This window comes from Chelonoidis abingdonii, chromosome 9, assembly GCF_003597395.2.
Source record: "Chelonoidis abingdonii isolate Lonesome George chromosome 9, CheloAbing_2.0, whole genome shotgun sequence".
Classification (NCBI taxonomy): Eukaryota; Metazoa; Chordata; order Testudines; family Testudinidae; genus Chelonoidis; species Chelonoidis abingdonii.
In genome coordinates this window covers 42,047,287-42,064,036 of record NC_133777.1, presented here as the reverse complement: position 1 = coordinate 42,064,036, position 16,750 = coordinate 42,047,287, and the positions used below count along the sequence as shown (strand labels likewise).

General features: G+C 51.0%; 1 protein-coding gene across 2 annotated transcripts in view; it reads left to right on the top strand.

Annotated features, from left to right (window-relative positions):
• Nucleotides 1-16,750, top strand: part of RBPMS2 (RNA binding protein, mRNA processing factor 2) — a 47,968-nt gene that overhangs the window by 12,440 nt on the left and 18,778 nt on the right. For both annotated transcript variants that reach the window (XM_032791184.2, XM_075069442.1), the window contains exons 2-5: nt 10,408-10,485; nt 12,478-12,516; nt 14,050-14,112; nt 16,019-16,169. In XM_032791184.2, the coding sequence (XP_032647075.1) occupies nt 10,408-10,485; nt 12,478-12,516; nt 14,050-14,112; nt 16,019-16,169 (331 nt within the window). The remainder of the gene's footprint in view (nt 1-10,407; nt 10,486-12,477; nt 12,517-14,049; nt 14,113-16,018; nt 16,170-16,750) is intronic.

Sequence of the window (16,750 nt, the reverse complement as noted above, 5' to 3'; positions counted from 1 at the left end):
TCTTCCCCACCCTTTATGGTAGGCTGTTCCAGGGCTCCCTTGGGCTGGAGGAGGGGAAGCAGTTCCCTCTGCTGTGTTCTTTACTGGCTTCTTAGTGCTGCCCTTTCCCTTCCCTTCCCTTCCCCCTGCTCTGTCCTAACTTATCACTTGCTTTCTGAGCCTCCAGACTCTTCCTCCTGGGCTTCCTGCTCTTGGTTGGTTTTGCCTGCCTGTGCCTCTTGTGCTCACACCTCCATGTCTGTGTTTGGAGGCTATCTCTTTCCCTCCCCACGTCTTGCCACAGGCTGCTACCTGCCTCTGTAGCAGTGGGAGGGTCAGAGCATGGATGCTGGCTAGTCAGGGGCCCCTGGCATGTGCTGGTGCTGCAGTTGTGCTGCATATAGACCCACCCCTAGCAGCACTGACCAGAACTAGGGACTATAAAAAGCTGGACTAAACTCCTCCCAGAGATGTCCTTTGTTTCCTGCTGTACTAGGACTGCAGAAGCCAGTGTCAAGACTACAGGAACTTGGTAGCTCATCTGGGGGAGGGGAGCAAGACATCACTGGGGGCTGTGGGGATGCTCACAGGCCTGTTGCTGCTTCAGGTGACTTCTATACCTCTGCAGCTCCTCTGATCCGTGGCTCCAGAGACCTGGAATTCTTCCTGCTTTGCATAGCAAAGGATGCTGCAGAGCCAGTCTAGGAGCAAGGCCTGTCCACTCCAACAGAAACAGCAGCCTGGGAGTGAGCGGCACACCTGGGCCTCTGGCAGGGTGTGTCAGGGCTGAGCAGCCAGCTGGATTGGGTGTGATTGGCAGGGACCTCAGCTGGAGGGGGAAGACAGGAGTACCTCTTGCTTGGAGGAGCTAAGCAGGTGTTCCTGCAGGGGGCCAGCTCCTTGTGGATGCTAGAGGGTACCTGCAGCTGCTCATGCAGATGTATGTCCATCAAACTAAACATCTTGGTGTGATAGGCCTGGTATAAGCTAGGAAGAGGTGCTGGTGAAGCCAATGCTCTCTGCAGCTGCAGATCAGGCACACAACTAGGGCTGCCCCTTGACTTCCAGGCTCACCTAATGTACCTTTTGCTGCTGGAAGGTGGGAGGCTGACAGACATGGATACAGATGTTCTTGTTCCCCTAGAACAGCTACAGCACATGCTGCACAGGCTTTCCTGACCCAGAAACTTCTGTAGGGGTGTGCAGTTCAGTCTTGTCCTATCTTACCATAGCAAGAGATGCCAGTTATCATTCAGAGGGTGCAGTTACTAGGACCTGGACTGAACTTTGTACATGCCTTCTAAACAAGCTCCCTGGAGAGGAGTCCCGTGGCTCAAAGTGACCCTGTGAGCTACAGTCCCTGTGGTCTTGACACCAGCTTCCTAAAAGGCCCAGTTGTCCTAGTACCACTGGAGACGCATGACACCTTGGTGGGAGGAAACCTTTCCCCAGCTGGCTCCCTGTGAGCACCTGTGCAGAAGCTCTCTGCTCCAGCAGCACAGCACTGACACAGGGCTTCAAAATCTGAGCAGCGTTATGTCCCCTAATACAATGAACACTAGCAAAGGACTGGCTGAGTGACCTTCAGGATGTTGACTGTTCCTTAGTCTCTAGCTGCCTCTGATGTTCAACCCTTGTACTCAGTAAAGCAGGGGGGGAAGTACTCAGAGCGAACAGCCTCTGGCTGGTCTAGGAACAGGCTGAGACTTTCTGGAATTGATCATATATTTGCTGAACTCCAACAGTTACTTTCAGGTACCCATGAGTGCTTGGGACTCAAGCAGCTGTCCTCTGGAGGAACATCTCATGGCAGGCTTGTCCAGCTGGCTGGGGTAATCCATGGAAATGGGCTCTCGGTTTAAATGGCAGACTTGCTTTCCCTGAACAGACTGCAGTGCTGATGAGAAGGTCCTGTTCGGGCAGGTGCTCCCGCTGCTAATGCATGTGCTACAATATCCAAAACGTGCCCCCAGGCTGCCCCAAGGAGGGGAGCTGGGCTAGCAGAGCAGTAAACCAGCTTGGTGCAGAGCTAGGCAATTGCACTGCAAGGCTTTCCCAGACCAGGCCAGTGAGTCTAATCTCAGGGTGCACACAGTGGTGCATAGCCTGGTGTACCAAGCTAATCTCCAGCTGTAGGCTTCCTGCCCCTTCAGGGAGAAACCCATGTCTGTCTCCGCTTCCCAGCTAGCTCAGTGCTGTCTTCCTGCCTGGCCCCACTGTGGCTGGACTAAGACCCAGTTTTAGAACCACTCCTCCACCCAGATGTGCAGGAGGATGAAATGCTTGAATAGGAGCCTTTAAACAGCCTTTATTGGCAGAGGCAGGGGAACATCCCTCTGTGCATGCACATGGTTCTGCCTTGTAGCCAGCACAGCTGTATTTATATCTGTTCTCAATGGCTGCCACTGTAAACCTGACTCTCAAACACTCAAGCCTCCATCCCCATGCCTCCTTCCCTTTCAGAGATGTTGCTGTACTTGCTTTGGGGCCAAGATATTGGCATTCTCCTGTGGGGGGGGCAGGGATGGGCTTCCTCTGACTCCATGACTTATTGTCAATCCATGCTTGGATGGGCGGAAAGGCTTGACTGTCGTGAGTCATGGAGGCTGAATGTGCCAGCTGAGCAGGGAGGGTGGGCTGCTGTGCCACAGCTGGATGGCGCAGTCTAGGGGGAAGGGATGATCTCTTCCCCTTGAGCTCTCAGAATGAGGCTTCAGCTCCTCCATGTACTGCACACTGAACCTAAATCTTCCCCCTTTCTCTTCCTCAACTGCTTCCTGGGCACTCTGCTGGGTCTCTGATCTAGCAGAGAAGGGCATGAAGGCCCTGTTTGACTTGCCATTATAAATCCCTGGCTATTGATGGTGGGTGCTTGATTTCCTGGCCTGTGCCCTAAGGGGCAGGGTAGTGGTGAGGAACTCTCTCTTCTACAGACACATGTATGGAGAGATCTTTGGCTTGGTCTTCAGGCAACTGGGTCACAGTGTAGACAAATGGCGAAGAACTCTGCTTCAAAAACTGAATCCAAATGCTTGTCAGGATCCTGGTTATGTCACTGGCAATCTGGTGTTTGGGGAGAGCAGGGGGGAACCAATGAAATCACTTACAGCACTGCTGTGCTGTGTACACTGGATGTTTCTGTACCTACTTCAGTAGTATGGCCACTTCTGGGGTGCAGCACACAGCTGTTCAGCCATGCATAGCAGTTGTGTAAACTAGTCCCTCTCATTCCTGTCTTAAAATCATAGAATATCAGGGCTGGAAGGGACCTCAGGAGGTTATCTAGTCCAATCCCCTGCTGAAAGCAGGACCAATCCCCAGACAGATTTTTTTACTCCGGTTTGCTAAATGGGCCCCTCAAGGATTGAATTCACAACCCTGGGTTTAGTAGCTCAATGCTCAAAACAACTGAGCTATCCCTGTTTATTAAGTAGCTCTCAATTTATTGCATTTATCAGGAAGCTCAGCTTGGCAGTCACAGCCAAAGATGGCATGTGGCTGAATGGGGGCACCCCCACCAAATGCCATGTGCCCTTAAATGACTAGGAGCAGTCAGGAACTCTGCCTCGCAGCACAGGGTTACCTGATGCTACCTAGCACCTTCCCTCTTCAGAAGGGAGAAGGCTAGTACTGAATGGCTAGCTGGCAGCTTCAAATTCATCTGAGCTGGGAGGTTCCAGGCTGAAGCAGTGCCTGCTGTTGCAGCCATATAGGCCACAGACCTAGTGCTGAGGAGAAGCCTGCTTGTGTGCAAGGGCTTGCCACTTGAGCTGGGCCATATTGGGTCACCTGACTTCCTCCTTGGCCTCTAAGTGGGCCAAACACATGCTTCTGGGGTGACTTCCCTCTCCACTGAGCTTCTAATTGAGGCCACTGCTGGGCCACAGGCTTCAATTCACTCATCCTGAGCTGGCAGCTAAGGTTCTGCAGCTCTCCAGGCACTGTCTATAAAGGGACTTCTCTTACCTACAAAGAGCAGGAAACTGGGATTTAAGGCATGACTCCTGTTTCCAACCAAACACCAGAGTTGCTGTGACTGACCAAAACAACCAGCTATAGAAAGACCGAACTTACAGGGACATGGTTTGCTTTAGTCTGGCTCTTAAAAGGGCAAAGTACTAAAGAGGGGAGGAATGCAACATACTAGGGGAAAGAAGGGGACAGTGACCCACCTACTTGGTATGTTTGCATTTTGTAGAGCACTCCATTTCAGAGACTCACCGAATCTGCTCCCTCTAACATGGTGCCTAAGTTCCTGTCACTAACAGGCTCTGCTAGAATATCTGGGACTGAAAGATTAGGCTGCCAGCGAATGTACTATTTGTAATCTTCATGGTTAAGATTCCAAATGTTCCCTTCCTGCCATTTTTTGTTTTGCAAGCCCCATGTTCCTTGCATCACTCAAGCCTTATAAGTCCCGGGTTTTAGAGCAGGCCGCTGCCTCACAACATTCCATCCGGCTATCGTCAAGTGGCCCCAGCTGCATCTCATCCAGAGCTGACACAACTCTGCAAAACAGCAGCCGTGTGCAGTGGCCGGATCTCCTGTGAACAGGCTGGGCTAGTAGCTCACAAGCCCTCCACTGCTTTCTCATGGGCAGGGCAGCTATGCCCTGAGCACACAGCACAATGGGCCTTAAGAGGAGGCACAGCTGATATTTAGAACCACTCTGTTCCACTGACAGACTTCCAGTGCTAGCAGCAAAACTCTGGCAAAGCCAAAAGCATTTGTATCTATGCTGACCTCTTTCCTCCCCAGTCCCCTTGTGACGGCCTATATTGCACATGGACACAACTCTAGAACTGGGCTTGGCACAACTTGATTGTCTCAACTGACTTGATTTTTGACTTTTTTTTTTCAGTGTGTGTGTGGGGGGTGGTTATACAACTTAATGACGGTTGAAATTTAGAAAGTGAAAGCTTTAACAATTCAAACCTAGATTGCATTGTCTGTCTGGCAAATAGCCTTAAATCAAGTTCCTAGTTCAGGCAGTGCTTTCTGGCTTTGCTTAGTGGTAAATTTAACTTACCAAAGGAAATATCTTCATAAGCTTGTGTCTGGTGAAAACACTTACCAAGAAACCAAATTCTTCCAACCCTATATGCAACTTGCTGAAGGGGTTTGCTCTCTGCTGAGGTGCTCTGATTGCAAGGCTTTCTAAAAAGTTCACTTAACTCCACCTCCCTGGCTTGGTTACAGATGTTTGGACAACCTTGGTCTGTAGGGCTCTGTTTGCTCCAATGGGCTTCAAGATGTTTCTCTGTGTTTATATAAAGCAAATTAATGTAGGGCTTTCCTGCCGCAGAGCCTGCTGGTCTCTTGGTTGCCATGATGGACAGGCAACAGTTCATCTTGGCTGCTCTCTAGCTGTTTGAGGCGAGGACTGTAGAAGAAACCATTCTCCTCTCCTTCTCCCTCCCCCTCCCCCCCAACCTCACGCCAGCTCTCTTGATTCTTGCCTGGGAGGGTGCCACAGGTTTTTCTAGGCTTCCCACAATGCCACGGGAGGGGAAATGCTGGGTAATGCTCTGTCTCTGTACCAGGCTTGCTGCTGGGGGGTGTGTGTGTGTGCGCATGAAATGCATGAAGACCCAAGTGATGCCTCACACTGGGCAAGACAGCCATGGCATTGTCCAAGTCACCACTTCACTCACCTGGCTGAGTGCTGGTGATATGGAAAGTGATAAGCCACCCTGCTTCCTTATCCCAGGTAGCTTGGGTGGAGAGTTGGAGGTGGGATGGGGAGAAGCTTCTGCTGTGGATTGGGCTGGGCTGAGGCTTTGGGATTGGGCTGAGTGTGGTGGAGCAGTACAGTGGTATGGCTGGGCTAAGAACGGGCAGGGCTTGGGTGTGTGCAGGGAGCATTGGTAATAGCATAGGTGCCCTAGGCAAGGGGGTCCCTAGGCAAGAATTGGCTGGCTTGGTTTCTCATCTGAGGAAAATACCCTGTTGCTGGCAGTGGATGCAGGTTCCCCAGGATGAGTCCCACTCTCCCTCCCCAGCTGGTGGCCAAACAAGGCTTCCTGTCATGGGATGGTGCTTGAGACCTGGGTCTCTGCCATGGTGCTGAAAAGACTCCTCCGGTTTCATCACGCTGGTGGTGAAACCAACTTGAACAATGCAGTGGGGGTGGAAGGTGGGGAGCCTCTCTAGGAGCAGTCACTGACAGTGGACCCTTTCCTAGTGTAGATGGGCTCAATTCAGAGTGGGCTACCAACCATATCCATCTTTGTCCTGAGTCTGACAGAGCTTTCAATATATTCTCCAGTCTCCTGGGTCTTTCCTGCTCATGCTGTTCTCTGGGACTGTCTGGTCCTCAAGCTAATGCTGCCTCTCCCTTCTAACATGCTTGTTAATAACAGTACAGGACCACTTTCAAAACCATCTGACTTGTATCTTGCTGCACAGAGACCATCCCATTCTGGGACCTGAGCACATCCTGAAATATTGAACAGGGAAGGCTGTTTCACATGGCTGAGACATGTGCAGGCCTAGCATTGGTGACATGGCCACTGCCTGTGTGCAAAATGGGCTGGTGTCTTCTGAAAATGCACAGCAGATGCTCCCCAGCCTCTCCATTAGTGCTGCTTGCTCATCAGCTACATGCAGGCTGTGGCTGAGCTGCTGGGTCCCTGGTTTGTCTTAGCAGCTCTGACGAGCAGTTGTACTGCATGAGAACCAGTCACCTCTCCGGTGAGGCTGCAGGATTGACTTGCACAGCTTGATGGTGGCTGTTTTTGATAGTCCCAAGGAGCACGTAGTCCAGCTGCAGGAGATGGCCATCACTCTCAAATGCTACTTCTGCCACTCACTACCCCAGGACTCACCTCAGCAAGGGTCCAGCCTGCCAAGACCAGGTACAGATTAAAGGAGGCCACTGATAGGTAGAAAGAACCTAGCAGGCTGAGACCATACCTACAGCAGAGTGGATTTTGTAGGTGGCCAGGAATGGAAGTGGGTTGGAGTAGGCAGGACAGGCCCAGACACTATGCAGGTTTCTGTCACTTGCTGGACTGGAATGGTCTGCTGGACTTTGGTGGTTGCAGGGAGTAAATGGCTGTGTCCCCAGTGAATTAAATGATGAATGTATGAAAATACTTTTTCTATATGCTTATGCTGAGGCTAAGGCACAAAATGACTTACCTAGCAGAGGAGACACGAGGCAATAAGACTCTTTAAGTATATTAGAAACAAGAGACAAAGGGAAGTGTAGGCCCTCTACTTAGCAGGGAAGGAGAGTTTAAAAATATCAAGAAAGCTGAGGTGCTTTAATGCCCATTTTGCCTCTTTCTTCACTAGAAAGATAAGTTACTCAACACGATACTGACAACCAGGGAAGGAATGAAAGCTAAATAGGGAAAACAGGTTACAGAATATTTATACAGATGTGTTCTAGTCATAGGGCCTGATATTTGTCTAGGGTATTTATTTAAGCAACTAGCTGCAGCAATCTTAGAGCTGTTAGCAACTTATCTTTTGAGAATTCCTGGAGGACAAGAAGGTCCCCAAAGACTGGAGAAAGGTACTGTGTTTGCTCTCCTCTAAAAAGGTGCACAAGGAGGACCCAGGGAATTATAGACAAGTCAGCTTAACTTCAATGAACTTGCTCCAGTATCTTTCCAGGTATTGAACAATGCACTTGTAAGCAGCTGGAGGGTAATAAGGCTTATAAGGAATAACTAGCAAGGATTTGTCAACAAATCATGCCAAACTAACTTAGTTTCCTCCTTTTGGTAGGGTTACTGATCTAGTGGATGGAGGGAAGCAGTAGATATGACAGACCTTGAGTTTTTAGTGAGGTTTTTAACAGGTTGTTTCTTTTGCATGACATTCTCATAAGCAAACTAGGGAAATGTGATCTAGATGAATTTATTATGAAGTGGGTGCACAACTGGATGAAAGACTGTACTCAGAAGTTACACCCATCCAACATGACAGCAAGGCATTTGTATCTAGTGTGGCCCAACAGGGGTCAGTCCTGGGTCCAGCACTGGCCAATATTTTCATTAATGACTTGAATAATGGAGTGGGGAGTCAGTTTATGATCCTTGCCCATGGAAAGGGTTGCAAGTACTTTTGAGAACTTGTCCTCTAATTTATCATGGTCCTCTTTAAGATGGTCTGAAATCAACAAGATGAAAGTCACGAAGTACAAAGTACTTCACTTAGGAAGGAAAAATCAATAACTGGCTAGGGGGTAGCAGTGCTGAGAGAGAGCTAGGGATTAGTGGACCATAAACTGATTTGTCAATGTGGTGCAGCTGCAAAAAAGGTAATGTTCTAGGGTGTATTAACTGGACTGTCTGTATACAAGACACAAGAGGTAATTGCCCTGGTCTGCTTGACCCTAGTGAGGCCCCAGGTGGAGTACTGGGCAATTCTGGGCATCACTCTAGGAAGGATGTTGACAAATTGGAGAAAGTCCAGAAGAGCAACAAAAATGATAAAAGGTTTAGAAAACCTGACCATGAGGAAAGATTAGGGGAGAGGGATAGCTCAGTGGTTTGAGCATTGGCCTGCAAAACCCAGGGTTGAGTGTTCAAGCCTTGAGGGGGGCCATTTAGGGGTCTGGAGCATAAATCTGTCTGGGGATTGGTCCTGCTTTGAGCAGGGGGTGGGACTAGATGGCCTCCTGAGGTCCCTTCCAACCCTGATATTCTATGTTTGGGGGGGAACTCCCATGTTTAGTCTAGAGAAGACTGAGGTGCAACTTGATAAGCCTTCTAATACTTCAAGGACTGTTATAAACAGAAGGGTGATCAATTGTCCTCACTACTTGCTCTCCATGTCCAGTGAGGGAACAAACAGGCTTCCAATGATGGGGACTCTACAACCTCTCTCCTTGAAAGCTCTTAAAAACAAGCTGGACAAACACCTGCCAGAGATGGTCTAGGTTTCCTTGGCCCTGCCACAATACAGGGCTGGAATGATGACTTCTCAAGGTCCCTTCCAGCCCTACATTTCTAAGGTTCTGTGACTCTTCAAGGTCTCCAAGATGCTGGACAGAAGACCAAGGTTCTGAACCTTGGTGCAGGTGGGGTTGAGCACCATGGAGAGTGCTTGCTGCCTTGGTTGATTAACTTGTCAGAGTGGAAACTGTAGCAAGCAATGTCCTTTGACAGGCAGGTCTTACCGCCTTCTGCATGACATCCATGTCTATGGATGCAGAAAACCTCTATGCACTGTGACAAAGTTCAGGATCTAGCAGATCTATGTACTGCCTGCATCACTATGGGTCAGGAGTCTGGACCCCCTTACAGGCAGATCTGGGTTTGTCAGAGGCATTCCATATGCACTGCTCATGCCAAATTCTGAGCATGAAGTGTGCAAGTCAGTCAAGCCAGTCTTGCTAAGATCTGGGCTTCCTCCAATTGCTTACCACATGCGGAAGTGGCATTGTGTGCTCTTTGGGTATGTCTCAGACCTCAGCTACAGTGCTCTAAGATGTCCATTGAGGCATGAAGGGGTGCATGCCTGGTATTGCCCTGGGCTGTCCCAAAGATTTATGGATTTGCAGGATTGAGCCAGAGATGGGAATGTCACGCTAATACCATCAACTCACTCCAGCAGCCATCAGTGGACTATGTGCATATGGTGTGACCTGTCACCACTGGGGCTTTCAATGAACATTCTCCATTGGTTGTCTTGCTGTCCTTTGAGTCTGTACCCAGAAGCCTAATTCTGGGCTCCTTACTTTGAGAAGCATACTGAACTCCCTGCTAGACCCTTCCTGCACTGGTGATAAGGATGGAGTAGGTCTAACTTCCATGACCCTGCAGGATGTTCTGGGGCTGTGTAATGCCAAGAAGATGGGCTGGTCACCTAGGCAAAGATGACCCCTTGGTTGGTGGAAAGCTGCAATATTTCAATCCCACTGTGTGTTCACTGTGCACCCAGCAAGATCTTTGAGGCAAAACAACCCATCTCAAAATTCCCTGTCAGACTTTAATCCAGGCTCATGCATTTCTGAGCAATGTCTCAGGCCCTGCTCTAGTGTCCAGGTTGTGCTGAGGGGCAGGGCCTGGGCCTAGTAGAGCCATAAAGGAGCACATGCAGCTCTGTTTTGGGTGTGAACAGTGACTGTACATGGTTCTGTAACTTGAGAAGCTGGCTCAATGAACAGTCCTGATGGGTCCACCCCCTCAGAAGGAGGCACTGCAGTGCCTCTGAAGGTGATCCAGCAGTTTGAATGACCTCTCTAGCTAGACACCCCTTCCCCCAAATCTAGGAAGCTTGAGTTCTAGAGCTAGAGCAGCATTTCTACCCCCAGGAACATGCTGCCATAGGGATGACACTCCCCCCCTCTCTCCAGGGAAAGGCTTGGAATGCAAAGGGTGATGTATTGAGGCCATGTCTCTGAAATGCATGTGTTACCTAGCACTCCAGCCTCTGCCTGTCTGGCACTCAGTGTGGGCCCATCTCTTCTAGGTACGGACACTCTTTGTCAGTGGCCTTCCTGTGGACATCAAACCCAGAGAGCTCTATCTGCTCTTCCGACCGTTCAAGGTGAGTAGGTGCAAAACCAACCTAAAGTGGGCTGCCCTGCTAGCAACATGCCAGTTAGTCCTCTAGATGGCCTGCCTTGGGCAGCACAGGCTGCTGTCTGCTTGAGGGAGTGTTTCTTTTTTGGGGGACAGGATGATGTGGGGGCAAAGGAGATGTTCATAGAATATTAAGGTTGGAAGGGACCTCAGGAGGTCATCTAGTCCAACTCCCTGCTCAAAGCAGGACCAATCCCCAGATTTTTACCCCAGTTCCCCAAATGGTCCCCTGAAGGACTGAACTCACAACCCTGGGTTTAGCAGGCCAATGCTGAAACCACTGAGCTATCCCTCCCCCCTGGGTCTGGAAGTCTAATGGGAAGAGTGAGGGGACCCAGGCTGCTGCTCAGTGGGGGTTGGGGAGGAGCCCTTCCGGGTAACCTGGTAGATGCTCAGTCACAATAGTGAGGCATCTAATGCTGGTGGCAGTTGAGTAACAGAAGCCTCAGCTGGGGAGTAGAGGCTATCCCTTCTGTCCCAGGCACTGCAAGCCATCAATCCCTCGCTGTCTTGAGCCCAGGGTGAATGGGAGCTTGGAGCTTGCCATACTCTTCTGATAACCCAGAAAGTGCCCCTTGGGGGGGCCCATGGTAGTTCCCTCCTTTCACAGGAGCTCATACCAATGTAGTAAAAGCTGCTGCAGGCACTGCTTGCTCCCCACTGCATCAGAGAGCCCTAGGGAGCAGGATGTCCCATGTTCTAGCTGCTGTTTGCTGCTCTAAGGGGAGGTGAAGAGCTCTCCTGTCCCTAATGTGCAGAGGGGTGAAATGTCTGACCCAGGTGAATCAGATTCCCTGTGACAGCTAAACTTTTTTTTTTGCTCAGTCATCACCGAGGGGTTGGAGAGTAGCTAAGCTGGGTAGAGCTGCTGAACAGCTACCATGGCAACTTTCCCTCCAGTGTACTTGGAGAACAGGCCTGTTTGGGGAGGAGGGGGCTGTACACTTCCCCCCCCCCCCCACCCCCCCTGCTGTGGCACAGACTCCTCTTTCCAAATGTTGCATGTCTCACCTGGATGAGAACATACTGTGCCTTGGGCTAGCCCTTGTCCTAGTGTATAGGGGTTGGGACACAAGCTACACTACCACAGAATTTTTTAGAGACATCTAGGCTTGCTTGGGGCACTGCCTCTAGTGTTAAGGACTCTGTGAGGCCATGTGCACTGCACAAACCTGGTGGCACAACAAACCGTCCCTCCTGGGCAAACCTAGATGTGCGTAACTGGTCTGGGAAGCTATAAACCCAGACTATGGGCTGCAACTGAACTGATGCTGGTGCTCTGGTCTGCAGTCTGTACTTCAGGCCAGTGGTTTTCAACCTGTGGACCCCTGGGGGTCTGCAGACTGCCTAAGATTTCCAAAGGGGTCCACACCTCCAGTCAAAATATCTTGACTCTGCAAAAGAGAAGGTTGAAAGCCACAGGTCTAGGCAGTTCTGCTGCTCTGGATGCATGGGGACCAGAAACCAGAATAGCTGCTCCAGTATTCCTCCTGTTCAGTAACCTCTTCATCAGCTGGCAGCAGCATCTGCTGGGGTTAATGTGCCCCTCCTCCCCCCGGCATCTAGCTTCCTGAACAGATTCTGAATCAAAGGTAGGACAATGGACAGAGGAGGCATCTGAAGTTAAAGACCTGACTCCTGTTGTGAGCAGCTGTGGGGAAGCTGCTTTTGCTACTAAGTAACTCTTTGCAGGCTCTCCAGACCTTTGTCCAGCATGCGCAGGTGGGAGCAAGCACTCATGGCGCATGCCAAGTCCAGCAGGGTGGGAGATGAGAAGAGGGACCAGGCTGGGAGGAGAAGCTAACATAGCTCAAACACCACAGCTGGATCATCCAGAGTTATGCTGGTGGGGGATTCCTGGAGTCAGTTGTGTTGTCCAGACACCTTGCTGGTTGCCTTATCTTTAAGGAGTCATAACTTCCTGTTTGGTGTGTGTTTTTTTTTTTTTTTTTCCCAGGGCTATGAAGGGTCACTGATCAAACTAACATCAAAACAGGTAACTCGCCTTATTCCATCCCCTCTCCCCTTCCCTGGGCACTAATTCAATGGCTTCTGGTGTAGCAGGGATTAGGTTCCGAGGATGGGACTCAGGGAGGATGCCACAGTCCTTGCAGGGTGAAATGCCATCCTTTGGTAACCCGGGCTCTCTCCTCAGTCCCTGCTCCCACCTGCATCCAGACCCTGGCCCCCAGCCCATGGTGCAGCTTTCCCAAATGTCTTCCCAGCCACCTCTGCTGGGTGGCAGTGAGCCTTGGAGCAGGACCATCAGTGACTTCCCTTGAGGAACAGAATGCTGTGCCCCACCTGGCCTGTTCCACTTGGCCAGCTAAGCCCAACCTGCCAGCTCTTGTAAGCAGAAAGCATCTTGCAGGCAGACTAGACCAGAGGCCATTTTGATAGCGCAGTGGTGGGGCAGAGGCAGTCTAAGGCTGTGGAGAGATCCTTTGGGTGAGGGTTGCCCAGCCTAGGCAGGGCACAGGCCTGTGAGTCTATCGGACAAGGTCAGTGGGTGCTGCATTGCCTCTGCCTCAGATGTGGAGCTGTCACTCCAAGCTGACATGGCCCTATGGTCCCTCTTACTGAGAGCTGTGCTTCTGTGTGAACAAAGCTGACATGCAGTCCAGTGCAGCCCCCCTCCAACAATGCTGGTGAAGGGTAGCCACAGAACAACCAGTATCTTGCTGGGTCCCTCCTGTTTGAGAGGCAAATGTTAGTAGGAAATGGGAGGCAGAACTGTGAAGCTGCAAACTCCAAGCCTCTTAGCGTAATCCCCATGGGTAACTGGGGCCCTCCTGCCCTAGGTACTGAGAGGTGTCGCACCTTCCTACGCAGAGCTCCCCAGACTCCATAGATGGAGGAGGCAGGGGGGATGAATGCTTAATCCAGGACCTGAGCTGGCTGCATGGAAGTGTTTGTTGCCCCTTCATAAAGGCTGTGTGGTGTCCCCTCCCACCTCCAAGGCTTAAGCATGTGCTGGTCTCAGAGAGGGGGGCGTGGTTTGCTGCCCTGTGTCCATGCAGCTCTCTGCAGATGTGACATGACCACAGGTGAGATAAAGGGGTAGGATCTGACACTACTCCTCAACCCTCATGACTTGTCTGCCCTGGCAAAACTATCCCCCAAACCCTGATGAGCTCAAACACTGGCTGGAGCTGCAATTCAGACATTGTTCCAGGGCCAGAGCTGAGGGCGATTGGATCTCTGTGCCCTTGAAAGAAAACCATGTGGTGTCTGGTGCTGGGCAGATGGATCCTTAGGCCAGTCAAAATCCCATAGTGCTAACAAGGCAGCCCTGGGCCCAGGCCAGAAGAAGCACCAGGGGCAGGAATTGGAGTCATAGTATGACCCTTGGGCTTCTCTCTGAATTTTCTGCCCCTAAATTCTGGTTTAGAGCAGCCACACTGGCCTCTTCCTGCACTCTGAATGCTGCAGGATTCTGGTCTGACTGGAGCTGAGCCTCTGGTGTTGGCAGCCTGGGGAGGAGTAGCATGGGAAGAGGTGCTCAGACCTAACCAGTTGTCTCCTCCAGCCAGTAGGTTTCGTTACCTTTGATAGCAGAGCTGGTGCTGAAGCAGCAAAGAACGCCTTAAACGTAAGTACCCATCCATGACTCCAGCTGCAGTCTCGTGTGGCTAACCCCAACTTTAGCAGCTGATGCTTAGTACCACTTCTAACCAGGCAGCAAGCTAAATGGATACTTAGCTTGTCAGCAGCATGTGAAGGATCCCTGCCCCTCAGCTATATCCTGAAACATAGGCTGCCAAGGATCAGTACCTGCACTAGGACTTCAGCCTGTTGTAGAAACTAGCTATAGCCAATGCAATGAACTTCATCTGCTCAGAACTCCTCCACAGCTAGGTAACATTGCATTGGCCTATCTGCTGATCGATACACTAATGAGCTGGGCACAGCAAATACTGCACAACTTCCCTCTATTCACTGCCAGCTTTCAATCCCCCTTCTGTCATACCTTTCTGCTGAAGACTAAAGGTCTCCTGTCCTCTGGGTCTCCAGCTCTGAGGCAAAGGGTCTTCACTGCCTGGTCACAGCCTGCCTCATTCGTAACCATGTCTTATTTCAGACACTAGCTGCAAAACTGGCGTATCAGACTGGAGTATGGGGGGCATGACATAACTTGGGTGACTTCTGGCTTCCCTTGGTTGCGGGACAGTCAAACAAGCAGAGGATGAATCTTAGATTCATGGATTCCAAGGCCCAAAGAGATCCCTGTGATCCTTTCATCAGACCTCTGTATAGCACAGGCCAGAGACTCCCCACAACAATTCCTTTTGAACTAGAAAAAAAGCCAATCTCCTCTGGAGAAGCTGCTACAATCCTTGAAGTTGTTCTGATGATTAATTACCCTCACTAGTAGAAATGTACACCTCATTTCTGGTCTGACTTATTCTTGCTTCAATATCTAGCCATTGGGTCTCATACCTTTTTGAGCCTATTACCAAATACTTATTCCAAATGTAGGAGCTTATAGGCTGAGCTCAGTGGTGCATTTAGTGCCCTAACTTGCAAATGAAGATGCAAGGACTACAGACCCCTGGTTCTCCATTGCTGGGTAGCAGTTAGCTACACCCGTGTGGTGGTGCTGCCAGAGGAGGGCTGCCTTGCTGTTAGTACTGAATGGCTAGGTGCCATCAAGCAGGGAGGGTGACAAGTAGCTTCCACAGGAAGCTATTGTGGATTGAACTTCTGAAGCCCCCAGCACCTGGCTTACAATGGGCCCTGTAGATCTGTGGGGTCTCTTTTTTTTTTTTTTTTTTTTTTTTTATGACTTCTTTTCCATAAACCATGGCATCTGGGTGTTTGCCAGGGACTAATGCACCTACTGGCTCAGATACACTGAGGGTATTATCCTTGCAAGTGTGCACCACTCATCACATCCCCTTCAGCCATGCATGTCGTCTCCTCCCTGCTGCATAGCATCCTGCCCCTAAGCCATCTAATAAACCTTGCTAAGGTGACAAGCCAAGCTATTGCATGTTGGGGAGCCCATCTTGCTGCCTCCTACTTGAGCTGAGCAGCTGCTGCCTGTGGCAGCCTTTTCTGCACTAGTGCATCCCCACCCAGTGTTACCAGGCATCTAGCCCTTCCCATTGCCCACAGGAGGAAATGCAATGTGGACAGGGCTCTCTAATCTCCAGCACAGTCAACTTACCCTGAGCAAAGCTCCCCCACTCTCTGAAAGATGGTGCTGTGTGGGGCTTGGTCCTGTCCACATGCGCATGCTTCAAACACCAGATCAGCTGTACCTGTTGGCAAGAGGGAAAAATTCCCCAGTGCACAGAAGGCTAGAGAGCCAGCTGTCCTGGGTGAGTCAAGCACGCTATTTCTGATCTAGTGTCCCCTGGCCTCACCCTGCTGTGCTCAGCCAGTTATGCAGGGCTCTGGTCCCTGACCAAGGAGAGGACTAGTCACAGCTTATCTGAACCCACCTGGGGAGTGGAATTGGCTTCAGTGCAAGACTCTGTGCTTCCCTCCTGCAGGGCATCCGCTTTGACCCGGAGAACCCACAGACCTTGCGGTTGGAGTTTGCCAAAGCCAACACCAAGATGGCAAAAAGCAAGTTGATGGCCACACCGAACCCCACCAACATCCACCCTGCCTTGGGCGCACACTTCATCGCACGGGACCCCTGTGAGTAGCCCCCAGGGCCATGCTGGGGAAGGAGGGGCTCTGCAGTGGAGCAGGCGCTGTGGCTGCTTCCCTTGTTAATGCCCATGTTGGGCAGGAGCCTGGCTTCAGATGTGCCAGTGTCACTACTGTAGGCAACAGCTTGGCTGTTGGGAGGGCATTGAAATGAAGGAGAGCTCCAGCTTGGTCCTTCACCCACAGCTGCAGCAGGACCTGCCTGTGGGCTCTGCTGGGGGCAGCCTGCTCCACGTACAAGGGTTTCCCAGGTGTAGATAGCAGCATGAGTACTCTGAGCTATGGAGGCTGTCAGGGTTAGCCCCTTCGGCTCTCCACAGTAGCTAGACCTCTCCTCTGGGGCAGGAGAGGAGGTGGCATTGCTGGCATTAAACTTCTCCGCACATCAAGCCATAACTTTCCTAAGCTTGATCACTGGTGGCTGAGCTGCACCAGGCTCTGGGTGCAAGGAGCTATTCAGGGCATGGAGGCAGAGGAGTGGCTTTCCAGAGGAGCTCCAGTTTGCTTAGATCTCTAATCCTTCCCTGAGGGATTTCTGGAAGCAAAGCACTGCTGAGCCTTGGTCTTGC